Below are 23,804 nucleotides of genomic sequence, written 5' to 3'. Positions count from 1 at the left end.
AACGAACGAGTAGACGACAATGGAGAAATAACCTAACAGGCCTCTTTCTCTTGCTAGGTTTGACAGAAATTAAAGCTACCAAAGAAAAGACGAGCTTTCGGGCCGGAACAAGCCCAGGCTCGGCCCGCACTATTTTCGGTCCAGTAAAGATAGCTCGGCTCGGTCCATCTCAACTGCGGGCCGAGTCAAACTCGGGGTGACCCCAAGAAAGCTCGGGCCGAGCCAAAAAAGCCCGACTTTTATGTCCAGCCAGAGTCACCGAGCTTGACCAAGCCGCGGATGCTCGTGTCCAGCTCGGAGAAGAATTCGCGCCGCCCACACATGTGGTTGCTGACGCCGGAGAACAGGAACCAAGCCGTGCTGTAGTGACCGGCCTGCTTCGTCGACGTAGCATAAGATCGCTCCTCATTGAGCAGGATGTGCTCGACGGACGGACGTACCACGGTGAGCGAGTCCAGTCTCGCGATCAGCAACGCCTGCTCCTCTTCCTGTCCTTGCACAAGGTTTGCTCGCCCCTTTCACTCCTTCTGCGGCTCCCGACACTGCTTGGAGAAGTGACCCATATGGTTACAATTGTAACACTTTACCTGGTACATGTCTCGTTCACTGTTGCCGGTATTGCCGTTGCCGCCATTGCCGGTCTTGTTCTTGGGCTTGCCCTTCTTGCGGCCGTTGCCGTTGCCGCCGGAGCCCTGCCCTTGCTCGTGCTGCTTCCTGCGGGCCTCCAACTCCTCCTCCGTCAGGAGCAGGCTGCCACTCGCGCGCTCGTCGTCGATCCCCCGCCACGTCCCTCCGAAGAACGCAGACGCCCGATCAGTTCATCAACCGATAGGGTGTTCAGATCGAGGAGGGTTTCGATGGAGCATGCCATCTGTGCGTAGCACTCCGGGACGACGCGCAAGATCTTCTACACGATCTTCACTTCATCCACCGTGTCGCCGAGGTGCATGATGTGCATGGTGAAGGCGTCAAGGGTCTCGCCGTCGTGGAACTTGAACTACTCGAATTCCTTGCGCAGCCATTGCGCCATGGCCTCCTTGACGCGACTAGCTCCGACGCGCATGGTGCGCACCGCGTCCCACGCGGCTTTGGCACTGCCCTTCATTGCGAGGTTGCCAACCATCTCGGTGGGCACTGAGCGCAGGAGTGCCGCGAGCGCGGCCTTGTCGTTGGCCACACTGCTGGTGTTGCCTTCCACCGTGTCCCACAACAGGTTGGCCTCCATGTTGATCTGCATCACTAGAGCCCACTAGACGTAGTTCGTGGCGGTGAGCATTGGCTATACCGTGTTGATGTCGGTGATGATCCGCTCCTGCACCGTGCGCTTGTGGACGACGATGTTGTTGCCGCCACGACGAACGCGACTCCTACCACGGCTCTGGCGCTGTGTGCGCGATGGAGTCATAGAGCGATGATCAGCAGGTGACGGTGTCGGCGCCGGCGTCCGTGTCCTGCTCCCGCTCGACATGGTCCCTCACGAACACTCTGATACCAAATGATAGTTCTGGACCTGAAACTCGCTAGTGCTGCAAGCAAAATTCAGAGAGCGAAGAACAATGGAGCCCGAAGATTTTTTGGTGCCGTGTAAACCTTACGGCTTTTCTCGTTTCTTTTGAAAAAACATCTAGTAACATATTTTAGATCATTAAACAAAGAGTTCCCTCTATGCTCTATTCCATCTGTCTACCATCACCACTTCATATATGTTGCTACAGCCAGGTATTTCTTCGAGAAAACAAGCTACAAAACACGTACATACGCTGAGTATGCAATACATAAAAGGGTATAATATATGTTTGTGTTCATGTTACACGACTCGGAGAACCATGCATATATCTAATAATATAGATAAATGTGCTCGGTGTATATTGATAAGCAAACTCACGATTATTGTTTAGTTATCAAATGTAAGCCCATTTCCGACACCAATGTTCTTAGTATTTTTCTTCTAAAAAGAGGATGTAATGAATGTTCTCAAGGAAAAAATACCGGCTAAATATTCTTCTTAAGCCTCTCAACCTCATCTTCTAAAAGAATTTATGACTATGCTTTGCTATCAAAACCTCCGATAACCAAAGCTTGCCATTACTTTTACCCTTCACCAAATGCTTGATGGCTCGGAAGTTTCCGCTTGAGGCATCCTTATTATCTCATGATTTCTACATCCTTCGCCTCAAGCAAGGTACCTAATTGCATGTTGAGCATCTCAGCCCCTGCTTTCCAGCAAGCTATATTCCTGTGAAAGCGTCCAACTGAGGCTTCTCATTTTCACCCTCCATCAAATCCTTGTTGGCTTGAGGTACCTCCACCTTCATCTTAAGGTTCTCCAATTCCGTCAAGATTTCTTCCTTCTCAGTATCAAATGCCTTTGCAGATGCATCTTTCTCAACCTCCAACCGAAGGTTATCATTTTCAGCCTTCACCTTACCATAATCACCCTCCAACTCCAAGTTCTTTGCCAGAGCTGCCTTGAGCCTCGACTCCAAAGATTCTACCCTCGCATCCAGCTCTGCCTTCTGTGCCCCCATGACCTTCAGCTCCTGCACCTTATCCTTAATTTTCTTCTTCGCTTCTTCCTGGTACGCATCTGCTGCTTTCATGAGCGCCAAAACCGCCTTCCTCGTGTCCTCCAGCTCCTGCGCCTTCTCCTTGATTTGCTTCCTTGCCGCTTCTTGGTAAGTATCAGCGGTGTTCATTAGCATCAGACCTGCCTTCCTCGTGTTCTCCAATTCCTCTGCCTTTGCCCTAATTTGCTTCTTGGCTTCCTCTTGGTACCTATCGGCAGCATTCATGAAGAGCAGGCCCACCTTCTGGGTGTCCTCCCTTTGCTTGGACAGCTCACCGGACAGTCCGGTGTTTTGGCGCTCCAGCTCTCGCACCTTGTGCCCCAGTGTCAAGACCTGGGTCGAGGACACCTGAGCTGTCCTCGTCTTCTCCGCCAGTTGCCTCTCCAGTTCACGCTTCTCGTTGGACAGTCGGGAATTTTCTTGCTCTAGCCTCCGTGCCCTATAATATTCTTCAACATAGTCTGCAGTGTATGTTTTAGAAAAGGGGGTAATTAATAATTAGTGGAGAGACATGCATGGGATCACCCTGCAGGCTGGACTGCACACATGGAGATGGGATTGATTTGATGGAAGAAAAAGAATGGCACGCCTCCATTTCAAAAAAAAAAATGCTTTGTCGTAGCGCACCTGACCAATACGAACGACCATAATACGACATGTTGCAGAGACCTGCACTTGCTTCCGGCCGCTGTTGTGTTGTCGCGCACTCGTCGAAGGTAAAAGATGCAGCCCGTCGTCCAGCATGCCCATGTGGATGGAAGCTGCGTCGGGTGAATATCTATCTATATGTAGATAAGGGACCGGAATAATGAAAAGAGAGAAGGAAAGGATGGAGTGTCAATGAGGAAGGCGAAGGTGAGAAGGCATACATGGAGTGCTGCTGGTGAATTAATAAAAGGCAGGATGCATGGAGTGTTGGTGAGGGAAGAAGTAGTGGAGGGAAGGTATGTGCATAATGTGCTGCCAAATTAAAGAGTGAGGGAGTGGGGCTCAGCTCATGTGTCTGGTCCAAGACATCTCGCATGATTTGTTTTTAAGGAAACTAGAGGGTCCGGGGCCCCTACAGATTGATTATATTAAAAACCAAGGATAAAACAAAAGCTAACAAGATATAATTCGAAAGACAAAGAAAGAAACAAAAAAATTCAGGCTAAGCCAATAAATTACACCAGATTCTGAACCCATTGGTTAAAAGACACAGCAGGACTTGATTTTACCCTATGCAACAGCTAAAGGATTTCGTTGCAGAAAAGACTTCTGGCGTTGTTTACATTGGGCAGAATCCCCTCGAAGATCAGATCATTTCTAGCTGTCCATATTGGCCATCAGATGAGCACGACTGCTGTCATAAAAAACTGAGATTGAATTATGTTGATTGTCAGTTTGTCACTCACGATTGGACCCTTAGGTTGTGCACTAGTACTCCTTGCTGGATGTACTCTGATCTCATCTTTTTTATAAAGGGAGGATTTTGTTAATTCACAATCAGTACATCGACTTGATACAAAAATTGTGAATTTACTCCCGGCTTCTACAAAAAGTGCACACAGTCTGAAATAAACAAAAGATAGTCTGACACAGTAATGACAATCAATTCTAAGACTAGATCGTCATCTATGTGCCCGGGTGAAAAACACCGTGATCGCTTGCGTCAAGTGTTGTGATGCCGCCACAACAAAAGCATGCACAAAAAGCATATGGAGGATAGCCCATGTATGGAGCCAATGGATAACCAAATGTACCACCTGCAAGGGAGAATAAACATCTATTTTTCAAACACCAAATCATTTTTGCATAACCAAAACGACCAACAAGTAGCTGTCACCCCCAGCAGAAGTAAAGGTTTTAAATCCCTCCTAAACCCACGAAGCCAACTCCTGAACATGTGAGAAATACTACGTGGTTGAGGAAGGTTTACATGAATATGTATACAACTCCAAATCACACATGAAAAACAACATTTTAAAAAAGGTGCTTAATTGTCTCATTTTTGTGGCAAAGGCAACACTTTTCACTGCCTTGCCAATTGTATTTGGAACATTTACGTAAGGTCACCTTTAATGATTTCCCAAAACTTTTCACAAAACTCGGCTAGGAAACCAGCAGGGTCAGGTGCTTTGTTATGTTCCATATTCAAAATAGCATCCAAATTTCCTTCTTTTTAAAATTGGAAGTTAGGAATTCATTTTCTTCCGATGTTACTTGTGGTATATCACCAATCCTAGAGCTATCGAAGGCACACAAGGACTCCTCTGGTGGCCCAATAGCTCCTTATAAACTAGGTAATATATACTCTTCAAGATTTTTCTACCCTTTAATCTTTCCCTCCTCTTGATCAAGCGAGAAAATGTGTTTTCTTCTTTGCTTGTGATTGGCAATTAGTTGGAAATACCGTGTGTTATTATCCCCTAGGAGGACGTCCTTTATCTTAGCCCTTTAAATATATTTAATTTCTTCTTCTCTAACTAGCTGAGTTAACTGATCTCGAGCAAGGGCAAGATTATCTCGCTACGCTTCAGGCAAATCACGAAACTCAGCCGCGAAATTGAGGTCATTAATAGTGGTTTGTAAACTTTGTTTTTGTGCTTTGTACTATCCATTATTGTTTGCTTCCCACCCTCTTAAATGCCTGTGCAAATCACTGAATTTATTATTCCATCTTTGAACCGTACCAGGTTTCGACCCTTCACTGGCTTATTCCAAATTTCTACGACATGGTCATGAAAATAATCCCGAGTAAACCAAGATATTTCCAATTTGAATTATTTTTCAACCCCTATAAAATCTGGTGTCTCTGTATCGAACAACAACAGAGTGTGATCTGATACACCCCTATATATCAAGGGCTTGTACAGTCACGAATGGGTGCTTTAGTTCTCATTTTGTTGTCATCAAAATTCGATCAAACTTCTCATAGGTTTGAATAGGTAGCGAAATTGCCTAGGTAAATTGTCATCTAGTCTAATCAATCTCTCTAAGATCAAAGCTATCAATAACAATATTGAACAGGAAGAGCCACCGGTCATTATACCTGTTATTGTTCTTTTCACTGCTGTTGCGCAAATGTTAAAATCTCCACCAGTCAGGGTAGGAAGTGGATTTTCTTGGCAGGCTCTCACAAATTCAGCTAAAAAGGCAGACTTGAAGTTGTCTTGAGATAGATCATGAACGGCCATGAGAATCCACTTAAGCTTATCAGCTTTGTTGCAAGAGATGGAATTTTATATAAAATTATTCTTCCACAAGAAAAGAAAGACTAAGGCTGTTGTATTAATTCGTAGTAAAATCCTGCCTGGCCGGCCACGTGGAGGAAGGCAATGCCAAACAAAATCAACGCCTCCAGATAGGTGGGCCTGATTCATCTTTGACAAATGTTTCTTCCTAATCTCCATTATAGGCATAAAATCCAAATTATGCTACTTTATTGCATCTGAGACAAAATGAAATTTAGCCAAGACCGATAGACCTCTTCTATTCCAATAGATGCCTTTCATAGTGAAACTTATTTAGATTTAATGTTCCCCCATCCCTACATTTACATTCCTTTTTCTTAGAAGAGAACCGTGACTTCCTAGCTAGCGGATGCCACGAGGTCACAAATCTTTATGTCCAGCTCCGCCTCATGAAAGTCAACCTCGAAAATATCCCCTACCAAGTGAGCGAGTAGGGCACCATCTGTTCTAGCGTCCTCATCATCACTATAGTTAGGATAAGATAAATCTGTAGGAGTTTTTGATATAGGTGAAGGAAATATGCCCTAGAGGCAATAATAAAGTTATTGTTTACTTCCTTATTTCATGATAAATGTTTATTATTCATGCTAGAATTGTATTAACTGGAAACTTAGTACATATGTGAATACATAGACAAAACAGAGTGTCACTAGTATGCCTCTACTTGACTAGCTCGCTGAATCAAAGATGGTTGAGTTTCCCAGCCATAGACATGAGTTGTGATTTGATTAACGGGATCACATCATTAGAGAATGATGTGATTGACTTGACCCATTCCGTTAGCTTAGCACTTGATCGTTTAGTATGTTGCTATTGCTTTCTTCATGACTTATACATGTTCCTATGACTATGTGATTATGCAACTCCCGAATACCGGAGGAACGCTTTGTGTTCTACCAAACGTCACAACGTAATTGGGTGATTATAAAGGTGCTCTACAGGTGTCTCCGGTGGTGTTTGTTGAGTTTGCATAGATTGAGATTCGGACTTGTCACTCCGATTGTCGGAGAGGTATCTCTGGGCCCTCTCGGTAATGCACATCACTACAAGCCTAGCAAGCAATGTGACTAATGAGTTAGTCACGGGATGATGTACTACGGAACGAGTAAAGAGACTTGCCGATAACGAGATTGAACTAGGTATTGATACCGACGATCGAATCTCGGGAAAGTAACATATCGATGACAAAGGGAACAACGTATGTTGTTATGCGGTTTGACCGATAAAGATCTTCGTAGAATATGTCGGAGCCAATATGAGCATCCAGGTTCCGCTATTGGTTATTGACCGGGAATGTGTCTCGGTCATGTCTACATAGTTCTCGAACCCGTAGTGTTCGCACGCTTAACTTTCGGTGACAATCAGTATTTTGAGTTTATGTGTTTTGATCTACCGAAGGTAGTTCGGAGTCCCGGATATGATCACGGACATGACGAGGAGTCTCGAAATGGTCGAGACATAAAGATTGATATATCCGATGACTATATTCGGACACCGGATAAGTTCCAGGGGTCACCGGATATTTTTCGGAGTGCCGGGGGGTTACCGGAACCCGGGGGGACTATTGGGCCTACATGGGCCATAGGGAAGAGGGGCGGCAGCCCACAAGGGGCAGCTGCGCCCCCTCCCTTTAGGGAGTCTGAATTTGACTAGGGAGGGGGGCGCGCCCCGCCTTTTCCTTCTCCTTTCCCTCTCCTTCCTTCCCCCTTCCCCCTTCCTAGTAGGACTAGGAAAGGATGAATCCTACTCCTACTAGGAGGAGATTCCTCCTCTCCTTGGGCGCACCAAGGGCCGGCCGGCCTCTCCCTTGCTCCTTTATATACGGGGGCAAGGGGCACAGTAGGACACACAAGTTGATCATTGATCTCTCTTAGCCGTGTGCGGTTCCCCCCTCCACCATAATCCACCTCGGTCATATCATAGCGGTGCTTTGGCGAAGCCCTGCTTCGGTAACTTCGTCATCACCGTCATCATGGAGGTGCTGTACGTTCGGTACTGAGGATCGGTCGATCGTGAAGACGTACGACTACATCAACTGCGTTGTCATAACGCTTCCGCTTTCGGTCTACGAGGGTACGTGGACACACTCTCCCCTCTCGTTGCTATGCATCACCATGATGTTATATGCGAGCCAGGTTAATGCGTAGATGTTATATGCACGAGTAGAACACAAGTGAATTGTGGGCGATACAAGTCATACTGCTTACCAGCATGTCAAACTTTGGTTCGGTGGTATTGTTGGATGAAGCGGCCCAGACCGACATTACGCGTACGCTTTTGCGAGACTGGTTCTACCGACGTGCTTTGCACAAAGGTGGCTGGTGGGTGTCAGTTTCTCCAACTTTAGTTGAACCGAGTGTGGCTACGCCCGGTCCTTGTTGAAGGTTAAAACAACACTAACTTGAGGAAACATCATTGTGGTTTTGATGCGTAGGTAAGAACGGTTCTTGCTCAGCCCGTAGCAGCCACGTAAAACTTGCAACAACAAAGTAGAGGACGTCTAACTTGTTTTTGCAGGGCATGTTGTGATGTGATATGGTCAAGACGTGATGAGATATAAATTGTTGTACGAGATGATGATGTTTTGTTAAAGTTATCGGCAACTGGCAAGAGCCTTATGGTTGTCTCTTTATTGCATAAGATGCAAGTGCCATGTAATGCTTTACTTCATTGCTATGCCATAGCAATAGTTGCAAAAGCAATAGCTGGTGAGACAACCATGTGACGACACGTTGATAAAAGATCAAGATGATGGAGATCATGGTGTCATGCCGGTAACAATGGAGATCATGACAGTACTTTGGAGATGGAGATCAAGGCACAAGATGATGATGGCCATATCATATCACTTATATTGATTGGATGTGATGTTTCTCCTTTCTGCATCTTATTCTGCTTTGATTGACGGTAGCATTGTAAGATGATCTCTCACTAAATTTGAAGGTAAAAGTGTTCTCCCTGAGTATGCACCGTTGCCAAAGTTCGTCGTGCCGAGACACCACGTGATGATCAGGTGTGATAAGCTCAACGTTCATCTACAACAGGTGCAAGCCAGTTTTGAACATGCAGAAATACTCGGGTTAAACTTGACGAGCCTAGCATATGCAGATATGGCCTCGGAACACTGAGACCGAAAGGTCGAGCGTGAATCATATAGTAGATATGATCAACATAGTGATGTTCACCATTGAAAACTACTCCATTTCACGTGATGATCGGACATGTTTTAGTTGATTTGAATCACGTGATCACTTAGATGATTAGAGGGATGTCTATCTAAGTGGGAGTTCTTAAGTAATTTGATTAATTGAACTTTAATTTATCATGAACTTAGTCCTGATAGTATTAGCATATCTATGCTGTAGATCAATAGCTCGCGATGTAGCTCCCCCTTTTTTTGATATGTTCCTAGAGAAAAATAAGTTGAAAGATGTTAGTAGCAAAGATGGGGACTAGCTCCGTGATCTGAGGATTATCCTCATTGCTGCACAGAAGTATTATGTCCTTGATGCACCGCTAGGTGACAAAACCATTGTAGGAGCAGATGCAGATGTTATGAACGTTTTGACAAAAAGCTCGGTATGATGACTACTTGATAGTTTAGTGCACCATGCTTTACGGCTTAGAACCGGGACTTCAAAAATGTTTTGAACGCCACGGAGCATATAAGATTTTCCAAGAGTTGAAATTGGAATTTCGTACTCATGCCCGTGTCGAGAGGTATGAGACCTCTGACAGTACTTTGCCTAAAAGATGGAGGAGAATAGCTCAACCAGTGAGCATGTGCTCAGATTGTCTGGGTACTACAATTGCTTGAATCAAGTGGGAGTTAATCTTCCAGATAAGATAGTAATTGACAGAGTTCTCTAGTCACTATCACCAAGTTACTAGAACTTCGTGATGAACTATAATATGCAAGGGATGACGAAAACAATTACCAAGCTCTTCGCGATGCTAAAATCAGTGAAGTTAGAAATCAAGAAAAACATCAAGTGTTGATGGTTGACAAGACCACTAGTTTCAAGAAAAAGGGCAAAGGGAAGAAGGGGAACTTCAAGAAGAACGGCAAGCAAGTTGCTACTCAAGTGAAGAAGCCCAAGTCTGGACCTAAGCCTGAGACTAAGTGATTCTACTGCAAATGGACTGGACACTGGAAGCGAAACTACCCCAAGTATTTGGCGGATAAGAAGGATGGAAAAGTGAACAAAGGTATATTTGATATACATGTTATTGATGTGTACTTTACTAGTGTTTATAGAAACCCCTTGGTATTTCATACTAGTTCAGTTGTTAAGAGTAGTAACTCAAAACAGGAGTTGCAAAATAAACAGAGACTAGTTAAGGGCGAGGTGATGATATGTGTTGGAAGTGATTCCAAGGTTGATAAGATCACCATCGCACACTCCCTTTACCTTCGGGATTAGTGTTGAACCTAAAATAAATGTTATTTGGTGTTTGCATTGAGCATGAATATGATTGGATCATGTTTATTGCAATACAGTTATTCATTTAAGTCAAATAATAATTGTTGTTCTATTTACATGAATAAAACCTTCTACGGTCATACACTCAATATAAATGGTTTATTGAATCTCGGTCGTAGTGATACACATATTAATAATATTGAAGCCAAAAGATGCAATGTTAATAATGATAGTGCAAATTATTTGTGGCACTGCCGTTTAGGTCATATTGGTGTAAAGCGCATGAAGAAACTCCATGCTGATAGGCTTTTGGAATCACTTGATTATGAATCACTTAATGCTTGAGAACCATGCCTCATGGGCAAGATGACTAAGACTCCGTTTTTCGGAACAATGGAGCGAGCAACTAACTTATTGGAAATAATACATACTAATGTATGCGGTCCGATGAGTGTTGAGGCTCGCGGCGGGTATCGTTATTTTCTGACCTTCACAGATGATTTGAGCATATATGGTTATATCTACTTGATGAAACATAAGTCTGAAACATTTGAAGAGTTCAAAGAATTTCAGAGTGAAGTGAAAAATCATCGTAACATGAAAATAAAGTTTCTACGATCTGATCATGGAGGTGAATATTTGAGTTATGAGTTTTGTCTTCATTTGAAACAATGTGGAATAGTTTCGCAACTCACACCACCTGGAACACCACAGCATAATGGTGTGTCCGAACATTGTAACCGCACTTCATTAGATATGGTGCGATCTATGATGTCTCTTACCGATTTACCACTATCATTTTGGGGTTGTGCATTAGAGACAGCTGCATTCACGTTAAATAGGGTACCATCTAAATCCGTTGAGATGACACCCTATGAACTATGTTTTGGCAAGAAACCAAAGTTGTCATTTCTTAAAGTTTGGGGTTGCGATGCTTATGTGAAAAAGGTTCAGCCTGATAAGCTCAAACCCAAATCGGAGAAGTGCGTCTTCATAGGATACCCAAAGGAGACTGTTGGGTACACCTTCTATCACAGATCCGAAGGCAAGATATTCGTTGCTAGGAATGGATCCTTTCTAGAGAAGGAGTTTCTCTCGAAAGAAGTGAGTGGGAGGAAAGTAGAACTTGATGACGTAACTGTACCTGCTCCCTTATAGGAAAATAGTTCATCACAGAAATCAGTTCCTGTGATCCCTACACCAATTAGTGAGGAAGCTAATGATAATGATCATGAAACTTCAGATCAAGTTACTACCAAACCTCGTAGGTCAACCAGAGTAAGATCCGCACCAGAGTGGTATGGTAATCCCGTTCTGGAGGTCATGTTACTACCCATGACGAACCTACGAACTATGAGGAAGTGATGATGAACCCAGATTCTGCAAAATGGCTTGAGGCGATGAAATCTGAGATGGGATCCATGTATGAGAACAAAGTGGACTTTGGTTGACTTGCTCGATGATCAGCAACCCATTGAGAATAAATGGATCTTCAAGAGGAAGAAGGACGCTGATAGTAGTGTTACTATCTACAAAGCTCGAATTGTGGCAAAAGGTTTTCGACAAGTTCAAGGTGTTGACTACGATGAGATTTTCTCACTCATAGAGATGCTTAAGTCTGTCCGAGTCATGTTAGCAATTGCTACATTTGATGAAATCTGGCAAATGGATGTCAAAATAGCATTCCTTAATGGATTTCCTAAAAGAAGAGTTGTATACAACAAGAAGGTTTTGTCAATTCTAAACGTGCTAACAAAGTGTGCAAGCTCTATCGATCCATATATGGACTGGTGGAAGCATCTCGGAGTTGGAATATACGCTTTGATGAGTTGATCAAAGCATATAGTTTTGTACAGACTTGCGGTGAAGCCTGCATTTACAAAAGTGAGTGGGAGCACTAAGGCCTTTCTGATAAGTATATGTGAGTGACATATTGTTGATCAAAAATGATGTAGAATTTTTTGGAAAGCATAAAGGAGTATTTAAAAGGAGTTTTCAGAGAAAGACCTCAGTAAAGCTGCTTACATATTAAGCATCAAGATCTATAGAGATAGATCAAGATGTTTGATAAGTTTTTTCAATGAGTAGATACCTTGACAAGATTTTGAAATAGTTCAAAATGGAACAGTCAAAGAAAGGAGTTCTTGCCTGTGTTGCTAGGTGTGAAGTTGAGTAAAGACTCAAAACCCGACCACGGCAGAAGATAGAGAGAGAACTAAAGTCACTCCCTATGGCTCAACCATAGGTTCTATAAAGTATTCCATGCTATGTACCAGATCTATTGTATACCCTGCCCTGAGTTTGGCAGAGTACAATAGTGATCTAGAAGTAGATCACTAGACATTGATCAAAATTATCCTTAGAGGACTAAGAAAATATTTCTCGGTTATGGAGGTGATAAAGAGTTCGTCGTAAAGAGTTACGTTGATGCAAGCTTTGACACTGATCTGGATGAATCTGAGTCTCGATCTGGATACATATTGAAAGTGGGAGCATTTAGCTAGAGTAGCTCCGTGCAGAGCATTATAGACATAGAATATTTGCAAAATACATACGGCTCTGAATGTGGCAGACCCGTCGACTAAACTTTTCTCACAAGCAAAACATGATCACACCTTAGTACTCTATGGTTGTTAATCACATAGCGATGTGAACTAGATTATTGACTCTAGTAAACCCTTTGGGTATTGGTCACATGATGATGAGAACTATTAGTGTTAAACACATGGCGATGTGAACTAGATTATTGACTCTAGTGCAAGTGGGAGACTGAAGGAAATATGCCCTAGAGGCAATAATAAAGTTATTATTTATTTCCTTATTTCATGATAAATATTTATATTCATGCTAGAATTGTATTAACCAGAAACTTAGTACATGTGTGAATACATAGACAAAACAGAGTGTCACTAGTATGTCTCTACTTGACTAGCTCGTTGAATCAAAGATGGTTGAGTTTCCCAGCTATAGACATGAGTTGTCATTTGATTAACGGGATCACATCATTAGAGAATGATGTGATTGACTTGACCCATTCCGTTAGCTTAGCACTTGATCGTTTAGTATGTTGCTATTGCTTTCTTCATGACTTATACATGTTCCTATGACTATGAGATTATGCAACTTCCGAATACTGGAGGAACACTTTGTGTGCTACCAAACGTCACAACATAACTGGGTGATTATAAAGGTGCTCTACAGGTGTCTCCGATGGTGTTTGTTGGGTTGGCATAGCTCTAGATTATGATTTGTCACTCCGATTGTCGGAGAGGTATCTCTGGGCCCTCTCGGTAATGCACATCACTACAAGCCTTGCAAGCAATGTGACTAATGAGTTAGTCACGGTATGATGCACTACGGAACGAGTAAAGAGACTTGCCGGTAATGAGTTTGAACTAGGTATTGAGATATCGACGATCGAATCTCGGGAAAGTAACATACCATGACAAAGGGAACAACGTATGTTGTTATGCGGTTTGACCGATAAAGATCTTCGTAGAATTTTGTGGGAGCCAATATGAGCATCCAGGTTCCGCTATTGGTTATTGACCGGGAACGTGTCTCGGTCATGTCTACATAGTTCTCAAAACTGTAGGGTCCGCACGCTTAACGTTCGGTGACGATCGGTATTATGAGTTTATGTATTTTGATGTACCAAAGGTAATTTGGAGTCCCAGATATGATCACGGACATGACGAGGAGTCTTGAAATGGTCGAGACATAAAGATTGATATATTGGACGACTATATTCGGACACCGGATGAGTTACGGGGGTCACAGGATATTTTTCGGAGAGCCGGGGGGTTATCGAAACCCCCGGGGGGACTATTGGGCCTACATGGGCCATAGGGAACAGGGGAGGCAGCCCACAAGGGGCAGCTGCGCCCCCTCCCTATAGGGAGTCCGAATTGGACTAGGGAGCCCCCCCCCCTTCTCCTTCTCCTTTCCCTCTCCTTCCTTCCCCCTTCCCCCTTCCTAGTAGGACTAGGAAAGGATGAATCCTACTCCTACTAGGAGGAGGATTCCTCCTCTCCTTGGGCGCACCAAGGGACGGCCAGCCTCCCCCCTTGCTCCTTTATATACGGGGGCAGGGGGGCACCCTAGGACACACAAGTTGATCATTGATCTCTCTTAGCCGTGTTCGGTGCCCCCCTCCTTCATAATCCACCTCGGTCATATCGTAGCGGTGCTTTGGCGAAGCCCTGCGTCGTTAACTTCGTCATCACCATCATCACGGAGGTGCCATACGTTCGGTACTGAGGATCGGTCGATCGTGAAGACGTACGACTACATCAACCGCGTTGTCATAACGCTTCCGCTTTCGGTCTACGAGGGTACATGGACACACTCTCCCCTCTCGTTGCTATGCATCACCATGATCTTGCGTGTGCGTAGGAATTTTTTTGAAATTACTGCATTCCCCAACAATAGGTGCCACTGATGACCAATCAACCTCTGTATCTTTTAGAGCATTGATAGCTAAATTAATCGTTACATTGTTGCTATCTAATATTAATCCTAGAATTTTTAGGTTTCTAGTGCAAATAACATTAGGTAGAGAAGAAAAAGAAATTTCAGAAAACGAGTTTGGCATACCCGGTTGCAATTGCGAAGGATTAGAAGGTGAACATGCTGATCCAAAATCTTTCACAGTTTTTGCATCCAAATTGTGTATCGCGGCTCTACACATTGCTTTTTACAGCATGTATTCATATCCCGCAGAGATACCATCAGCAGAAGAGATGAAGTTAGAGTACAGTAATTTAGGTTTTTTTTCTTTTAATGAAGCTAAGGTCATTCTCCATTTTTAATTATGGGCTTTGCTATGGTACTCTCAAATAACGGTGAGCCATTCAATTAATTAGATTGGATGGTTAGGATCATCTATTACTTCCTGAGTGTGAAGCCACTGTCTTCTACCAGCCATCTCATCGTACTAAAAGCCTCCCAGGAACCACGCGGGTAGAAAGCAGCCGCTAACCAATTGGAAATGGCATCCCAAGTTCGCAGAGTATCGGTAGTGTGCGAAGACATGGTTGTCAAGGGTGGAAAGGCCTAGCGGATATATCTCTGCCAGTTAGGCCAGCCATGCCTTCCAAGCCAATCCGCAGTTCACAGCCTGTTATATAGGAGCAGCCAAATAAAATTAAAAATTGCATTTTGGTGGTGCCCTGTAACGCCAGATGATGCTCTCTCGAAGGTAACAAGCATGTTATTAAACTGAGCCCGGTACACGTAAGGCCATAAGCTGCTGTATAATCTCCATGGTTAGTAAGGGACTAAGGTGACGTTTGGTTGATGGGAAATAAGGGCTGGGATAGGCATATGAGAACCCAGTACCTTTATAAGAGCATCCCCATAAAACTGTCATATTGTGGGAGATGAGGCAATTTCGTTGCTCTAGCCAGGATTTTGGTTACAGCTCGAAATTTCGATATTTACCACGGTTACCGCATATTTCGGTCCCCCTCGGTAAATGGGCATTTCGAGCAAAAAAAATCGACTTTTTGAATTTTTTGAATTCAAACGCTCAATGTATAGTAAAGTATGACATCACTTGACAACACATGTGTAGACAACATTCCACTGAGCTAGCTAGTAGCTCTTTTATGATAAATATAAGTTTAAGTGCTATCTATACCTATTTTGAATAATTTTGAATTCAATATTTAATTATAAATTTCATTCGAAATTCGTTCGAAATTTACTTGAAATATTTTGGAAACCGTGGTAACCACGTTTACCGGCCCCCCACGGTAAAAATGCACCATTCGGTAACCAAAACCTTGGCTCTAGCAGCTCTCCAATAGCTCTTACTTTTTTCGGTGGTCACCAATATCTCCTCCATCTCCCCTCAAATAAAGGGGGAGTTGCATGTTCCCTAATAGTGTTGGGACCATAATAACTGTCATCTTTTTCCTCCCACATCCTCTCTTCTGACATGTGGGTCCCATGTATTGGAGAAGATTATTGGTGATCTGCTGGAGCATTTCCCCCAATATTTCAAAAAAGTATTATTGGTGAGCACCAATACCACTATATTGGGGATGATTTGTTGGTGAGCTGCTGGAGGTGCTCTAACCTAGGTTTGGTTCATTGGACAGGGATACAAAGTGAGTTTGGGTTTGGGATAGAATGGCTTCTCATCCCACCATGTCTATCCGAGTGGAGACGGTTGGATACGATGGGAAAAGACTCCGGCGAGAATATTTTGGAGGAGACGACGATAGGCTCATCTCGATTCCGGCGGGGTAGAGAGGGGGCTGGTCCTGTAGGAGCGTCTCTCGCCGCGCTTCCTGTAAGAGCCGCCAGTTGTTCGCCTTACCGCAAGGGTTGTGGGAGCCGGTGCTCGCCTTCCCGCGAGGGTCACTGGAGTCACCGCCCCCGCCTCGTCGCAGCGTCACGCAAGCCATTCCCCGCACCAAGGACTCCTGAATCGCAGAGCTCAAGAAGCAGCAGCTTGCCGCCATCGCCCCCACGAAGCTTTGCCAGCCATTCGTAGTTTCGCACCGGCACCTCCTCATAGGCAGCCGCAGCCGCAACATCCTCGGCGTACAGGCAACTGTAGCTGCCGCCGGCGTCGCTTGCCTTGTTGCGCGGTCAGCTGAGTTGACGCACGACTTGCACACCTCCACCACGCACGAATCTGCCACTGGAGCCGTGCTCAACGCTCGCATGCATTGGACTCGGAAGCTCCCATGCGCGTGCGGAAGCCGTCATAACTCAAGCAGAGCGAGGCGGAAGGGGTAGGATTCACGTGTGTGTGGATAAGAGGACAAGATGTTTTCTTAATTTATTTTAACACATGGACCCCACGTAAAATCTGAACCCAAACCCATTATCCAAACAAAGGATTGCAGTGCAAATCCTATTTCCCAATCCATAACCCAATTATTCATATCCCATTCTATATCCCTATCCCTTTCCCACACACCACCCAAACGCCACCTAAGGGTCCAATTTATTGTGTCCCTTATCCGATTCCCGATAGGTACACGGTTTCGATTTTTTCCCCAAAGATGTATGTATAGGACTAGCTATTGTGCAGTGGAGAATGACAGAATCTTGATGTGCGCAATCAAACAATTCATGCGTAGAGAGAGCCTCAAAGACAATTCTTGATTTTCTTTTTGAGATATTATGAAGTAGGGGAGCTGTATCCATAGGTGCTTTGAGTGGTTTTCTTGTTAGTTGTTGGACCTGCACTCGTATTGCTTACTTTGTAGTCATGCAATTAGTAAAATGTTTTCCTGGTGTTTATCTTTTGGATTGTATTAATTCCTATAATCTAAGAAATTTTATCACATTAATGCCAATGCAGTGATCTGTTTCTTTTCACTAATTCCAGTTTTCAGCTATGCTGACATTGCCTTCTCATTTGTATCTATGGACATGGCGGGAATTAATTTCATCCAATGTTGCCTTGTTTTTGCAAGACAAATACTTAAAATTTATGTCCATGTGGCATACACAAAACAAACTATAGCATGCACTTGCTGATAAAATAAGTAGATCAAGAATAACACCAGTTTGACGTAGAAAACACCAGGGGGAGGGGTGACTATGATTGCCCCAATTTGATCTTCACTCAGGAAAGTTACAGAGGAGGGGATTCTCAATGAGGTAGTCATTCACTCATCCCAAATAAAGTCACAAAATGCTCATATCTTCGGTTACAAATTAGCGCTCACAGCGTCAAGCTGCCCACTAGTCTCCACATGCGAAAGCGTCGATTATATCTAATAAGACGAACATGTAAGATCACAGACGACACCAGAGGCACAATATTTGTTAACGAGGTTCCGCTGAAGCCTACATCCCGGGGCAAAGATTACAGGAGCTCCTCCTCAATACCAGCAGCATCCACTGCTCTAGGTTTCCGGCCATGTGTTGTAGCCCTCCAGCGGGCCTATACTATGTTCTCTGGGTTCTAGAGTCTGACTCCAACTGAGATGATCCCGATATGTTCTCTGACCATCTCGACGACAGTAATATGATGGTGGAGTCCATTATGCACTTTGGCCAATTTAGAGTGTCAACAAAAACATTTAAGAAGAAAGTGAAAAACATCTATCTAATGATAATGTGATTCATGCTAGCCTCGTAAACATTCATCAAAAATAGCATGCGAGTCTAAAGTTACACCTACAAGATGAATATTTTATAAATGGAGATGCAATCTATATTCAAATAAAATATAAATAATAAATGGGGATTTACCCATCAAAATTTGACATAAAGGTAACCAATTTATGGGATGTCGCCTGCTGTGTGGTGAGTTGTGCACCATGTGTGCTCTCCATGCAATATGCAAGAGCCCATAGGTGGAACCATTGAGAGAAGAGGTTGTTGATGCATTGTCAGCGCTTGACTGCTTGGCCCCAGCAAGCCATGCTCCTGCTTTCCTTGTGATCTTGTGCTTTTTAGTTGTCCGTGCTACCGCTTGCTTGGATTTGACTATGACGTTGCGAACGGTGGATGGAGAGACTAAGCCACCGAGATGCATTGGGATAGTACCTTGTGTCTATTAGATTGGCGAAAGCGTTCCTACTCCCTCGTAAGGGAGCCGCGGCTGTTTATTTATTGAGGCAAAATCTTGCCGTGGAGTACAGGAAGAAGGATTAGGAATCCTGCTATTACAAGGAGATAGAAGAGGATACGGGAGAGAAAGAGAGAGGTAGTTTCAGATTACATGTATACTACTCAAACTCTAACACCCTCCCTTAATCTAAACTATCCTATGTTAAGATTTCTCTTGAATTCTTCAAAAGACTTGACCGGCAAAGCTTTAGTAAACCCATCTGCCACTTGATCCTTGGATGGAATGAATCTTATGTCCAACTTCTTCTCTGCCACTCTTTCCCTCACAAAATGAAAATCAATTTCAATATGTTTAGTCCTTCCATGAAAGACTGGATTAGTAGAGAGATAGGTGGCTCCCAAATTATCACACCATAAACATGGAACACGACGTTGCTTAACTCCCAATTCATCAAGCAACGATTCCACCCAGATGATTTCAGCAGTGGCATTTGCTAATGATTTGTACCCAGCCTCTGTACTTGACCTTGACACTGTAGCTTGCTTTCTAGCACTCCAGGAAATAAGGTTCGAACCAAAGAATACCGCAAATCCTCCGGTTGACCTTCTGTCATCGATACATCCTGCCCAGTCAGCATCAGAGAAAGCACTAACAAGTGAAGAACTAGAACGTCTGAACTGAAGTCCCAAACTCAGAGTGTGCTTAATATATCGCACAGTCCTCTTGACAGCTGACCAATGAGTAGAAGTAGGAGCATGTAGGTATTGACAAACCTTGTTTACAGCAAATGATATGTCTGGTCTTGTCAAAGTCAATTATTGTAGAGCTCCAACAGTGCTTCTATACTTTGTGCTTTCCTCTTCCTTAAGAGGTTCTCCTTCATGTGCTGAAAGTTGTTCTGAAGAAGACAATGGTGTGGGTGACGGCTTGCAATCCTTCATTCCCATACGAGTTAGAAGTTCAGTAGCATATTTTTCTTGACTCAACATTATGCCATCTTGAACTTTCTTAACTTCAATGCCTAGGAAGAAGTGTAAATCACCAAGATCCTTCAAGGCAAATTCTGAACTTAAATCATGCAAGAGAGCATTAGTGGCATTTTGTGAGGAGCTTGCAACTATGATATCATCAACATAAATTAGCACAAACATGACAGTATTTGCTTTGCTATAAATGAAGAGGGACGTGTCAGCCTTGGATGCAACAAAACCAAGACTCTTCAATTGCAAGCTCAGCCTTGAGAACCATGCTCTAGGAGACTGTTTCAGACCATAAAAAGCTTTGTCAAGTTTGCAAACATAGTGTGGTGCTTGTTGATTTTCATACCCTGGTGGTTGCCTCATATAGACCTCCTCTTCCAGAACACCATGCAAAAACGCGTTCTGAACATCTAGCTGTCTAAGGCTCCATCCCCTAGAAACAGCAATGGCTAGCACGAGTCTTATGGTAGCAGCTTTCACAACAGGACTAAAAGTATCCTCATAATCAATACCATACCGTTGCTTAAATCCTTTTGCAACTAGACGTGCCTTATACCTATCAATAGAGCCATCTGCTTTCCTCTTAATTCTATAAACCCATTTGCAATCAATGATATTTTTACCTCTTTGGCCCGGCACCAAATGCCATGTTTTATTCTTCATGAGAGCACCATATTCTTCATCCATAGCCTTTTTCCATTTAGGATCTCCAAGTGCATCACTCAATTTTGCTGGTTCACCTGAAATACACAACATGCCATATGGTATAGTGCCATCCTTCCGTATTTTTGGATTTCTAATACCTTTTTGCAAACGGGTCATAACCCTTGAAGTAGTGGCAGGTTGTTGTTGTGGTTGCACAGAAAACGACACAATCTGACTATCCACAGAAGATCCAGGCGATCCTTCCACATGTGCAGACTGGGTAGACGCAGCAGATCCTGTAGTCATCGGTGTGGTGGACCCTGAGATGGAGCTATCCTGGGCCACAATATTTCTACCTGCAGAAGATCCTCCTGCTGCTGTCGGGTGCATGCAATCTGCAGAGACGCCCATTGGCTGCATGCGCTCTGTCACTGTCAAGCCCGTCGTTGTCCTGGGCTGCACGCGCGTGGCCTGCGCACTCCCACCAACGGAGCGGCCCGCTGCAGTTGCTGTCACCTGGTCGGCCCGTCCGCCGCTGCTATTGGGCGAGGCGGGATCCGAGGTAGATCCGCGCGAGTGATCCAAGGCGATCGGACGCACAGGTGTAGCAGGTGCCGCCGGATCTGCCTCGTTGTCTGCGCCAGCTTCTTCTTCCTCATTCACATGAAATAACGCCTGATTTTGATCATTTTGAACCAAATTTTCTTCAGGTACCTGCACAGGCATAACAGTAGGAGTAGAGGCAGGAATATTTTCATCAATTTGGTTAGCACAATTGTTATCACCCCCTTGATCAAAATCCGGTAGAAGCAATATTTCTTTTCCAAGGAGAGCGCCGGCATTTGGATGAAGAGACTCGAAAGGGAATACAGATTCATCAAAGATGACATCTCTCGAGATATAGACCCTACCGGTAGAGACATCAAGACACTTAACCCCTTTGTGCATGGGACTGTATCCTAAAAAGACACATTTTTTTGAACGAAACGCAAGTTTGCGTGTATTATAGGGTCTAAGATTCGGCCAACAAGCGCAACCAAAAATACGAAGAGATGTGTAATCTGGAGTGACACCAAAAAGACGTGTGATAGGGTTCTCAAATTTGATAACTTTGCTAGGACAAATATTAATAAGATATGTGGCAGTAAGAAAGGCTTCATCCCAAAATTTAAGGGGCATAGACGCATGAGCTAAGAATGCAAGTCCTACTTCGACAACATGACGGTGTTTTCGTTCAGCAGAGCCGTTCTGTTGGTGAGCATGTGGACAGGAGACATGATGTGAAATTCCAATTTTTTGAAAAAAGGAATTGAGTTTTTCATACTCACCACCCCAATATGTTTGCATAGCAAGGATTTTGGAGTTTAATTGGCGTTCAACAAGATTTTGGAAATTTGTAAAGACTTGGAATACATCGGATCTTTTCTTTAGCAAATAAATCCAAGTAAATTTACTATAATCATCAATAAAGCTTACAGAGTATGAGAATCTACCAACTGATGTAGGGGCTGGTCCCCACACATCTGAAAAAATAAGTTGCAAAGGAGCAGTAGATACACTAGTAGAGATAGGATATGGTAATTGATGACTCTTAGCTTGTTGACACGCATCACAAACTGACTCAACACTAGACTCATAAGGAAGTTTATTTCTACTAAGAACATGCTGAATGATGGTTGAAGAGGGATGACCCAAGCGACGATGCCACTTTGCCGAAGATGGTTTGGTAACACTCCATGCTTGTTTATTGGAACATGATGAAGAAACTGATGATATGAGTGGGTAGAGACCCCCCTCACACTTTCCTCTAAGAATGACTCTCCTCGTTGCCAAGTCCTTAACAACAAAAGAATAAGGATAGAATATTATGAGAACTTGGTTATCAAGAGTAAACCGATGAACTGAAACAAGATTTTTTGATGCATGAGGGACATGTAAGACATTATTAAGATGCAAATCTTTCTTGGGGGTTTTAACAATTGAGTTACCAATATGAGAAATTTCCATACCTGATCCACTTGCCGTATGAATTTGGTCACCTCCATGATACCTTTCTCTCATTGTCAATTTGTCGAGCTCCCCTGTTATGTGCTCGGTAGCTCCAGAATCTGCATACCAATTTGTATCAATCTCGTAGGAGTTGGTGATGAGGTTGGCCTTCTTCTTATCTTCATGATCATCATCATACCGATGCCAGCAGGCCCTTGCACCTCCGGGATGAAATTTATAGAAAATCTGGCACTCTGGATAGTCCCCATCATGTTGCTGCTGCTGCTGTTGTGGAGGTTGTTGTTGGCGTTGCTGGTAGCCCTGGCGTTGCTGGTAACCGCCGCCTCCACCGCCGCGAGAAGGAGAAGGAGAGGCGCGATCGCCACGGCTGCGCCCTCTGTTCCCTCGTCCGCGGCCTCCTCTATTGCGGTACTGGCCACGCCCTCTGTATATGGCGTTTGCAGACGAACGAAAACTTGATGGTCCATCGCCCAACATCTCCATCCTCTGATCGAAGGCTGAAATCTGTGAGAAAAGATCATCAACTGTAATTGAGTTTTTGATGGCGCCGACCGCTGCAACGATAGGATCGTAGTCCCGATCAAGGCCGGCGAGGATGTAGTCGACCATCTCGCCATCGGTTACTGGACGGCCTGCGGCTGCGAGCTCATCTCCGAGACTCTTCATCTTGGCGATGAAGGAGTTGCTTGACATATTGCCCTTCTTAGTGTTGGAGATGGCAATTCTCAGATTTGTTATCCGGGATTGGGACTGCGCAGCAAATAGTGTGGTAAGAGCAATCCATAGATCATGAGTACTCTCCTTACCAATGACCTGCGCCAAGATTTCAGGAGTTAGCGAGTTCAACAAGTAGCTCAGAACCTGTTGATCTTTTGCCAGCCACGGTCCATATAGAGGATTTGGCTCAATCTCCGTGGTCTTGTCTGCCTTCGCGACCTGCACCGTTCTTGGCGGTGCGGCATCTGAGCCGTCGAGGAGGCCGGTTACTTGGGCGCCTCGCAACGCTGGCATTACCTGCGCTTTCCAGAGAAGGAAATTTCCCCTCGTGAGCTTTTCTGTTGGTGGCGCTACGAGGTTGAGGGCGATGCTGCTGGAACCTGCCATGGCGATTGGGTTTCTGACGATAACTTGGTTTCTGTTTCGCTAGATGAGGGGATCGCTAGATGTGGGAAGAGACTAGGCTCTGTATACCATATTAGATTGGAGAAAGCGTTCCTACTCCCTCGTAAGGGAGCCGCGGCTGTTTATTTATTGAGGCAAAATCTTGCCGTGGAGTACAGGAAGAAGGATTAGGAATCCTGCTATTACAAGGAGATAGAAGAGGATACGGGAGAGAAAGAGAGAGGTAGTTTCAGATTACATGTATACTACTCAAACTCTAACAGTGTCTTCAGTTTGTTGGG

The 23,804-nt window shown here is 44.1% G+C and overlaps 1 protein-coding gene across 1 annotated transcript; it reads right to left on the bottom strand.

Annotated features, from left to right (window-relative positions):
* Nucleotides 1-1,833: 1,833 nt before the first annotated feature.
* On the bottom strand, nt 1,834-3,396 carry LOC123067111 (GRIP and coiled-coil domain-containing protein 2-like). Its single transcript, XM_044490047.1, has 2 exons — nt 3,195-3,396; nt 1,834-3,028 (listed from the first exon to the last, which is right to left on the bottom strand). Exons 1-2 carry the CDS (start codon nt 3,223-3,225, stop codon nt 2,229-2,231), a joined length of 831 nt encoding a protein of 276 aa, XP_044345982.1. The 5' UTR covers nt 3,226-3,396; the 3' UTR covers nt 1,834-2,228.
* Between the last annotated feature and the right edge of the window lie 20,408 nt (nt 3,397-23,804).

The sequence above is a fragment of the Triticum aestivum genome, chromosome 3B, assembly GCF_018294505.1.
Source record: "Triticum aestivum cultivar Chinese Spring chromosome 3B, IWGSC CS RefSeq v2.1, whole genome shotgun sequence".
NCBI lineage: Eukaryota > Viridiplantae > Streptophyta > Magnoliopsida > Poales > Poaceae > Triticum > Triticum aestivum.
Note: the sequence above shows the minus strand (reverse complement) of the source record. Positions and strands in the feature narration are given on the sequence as shown.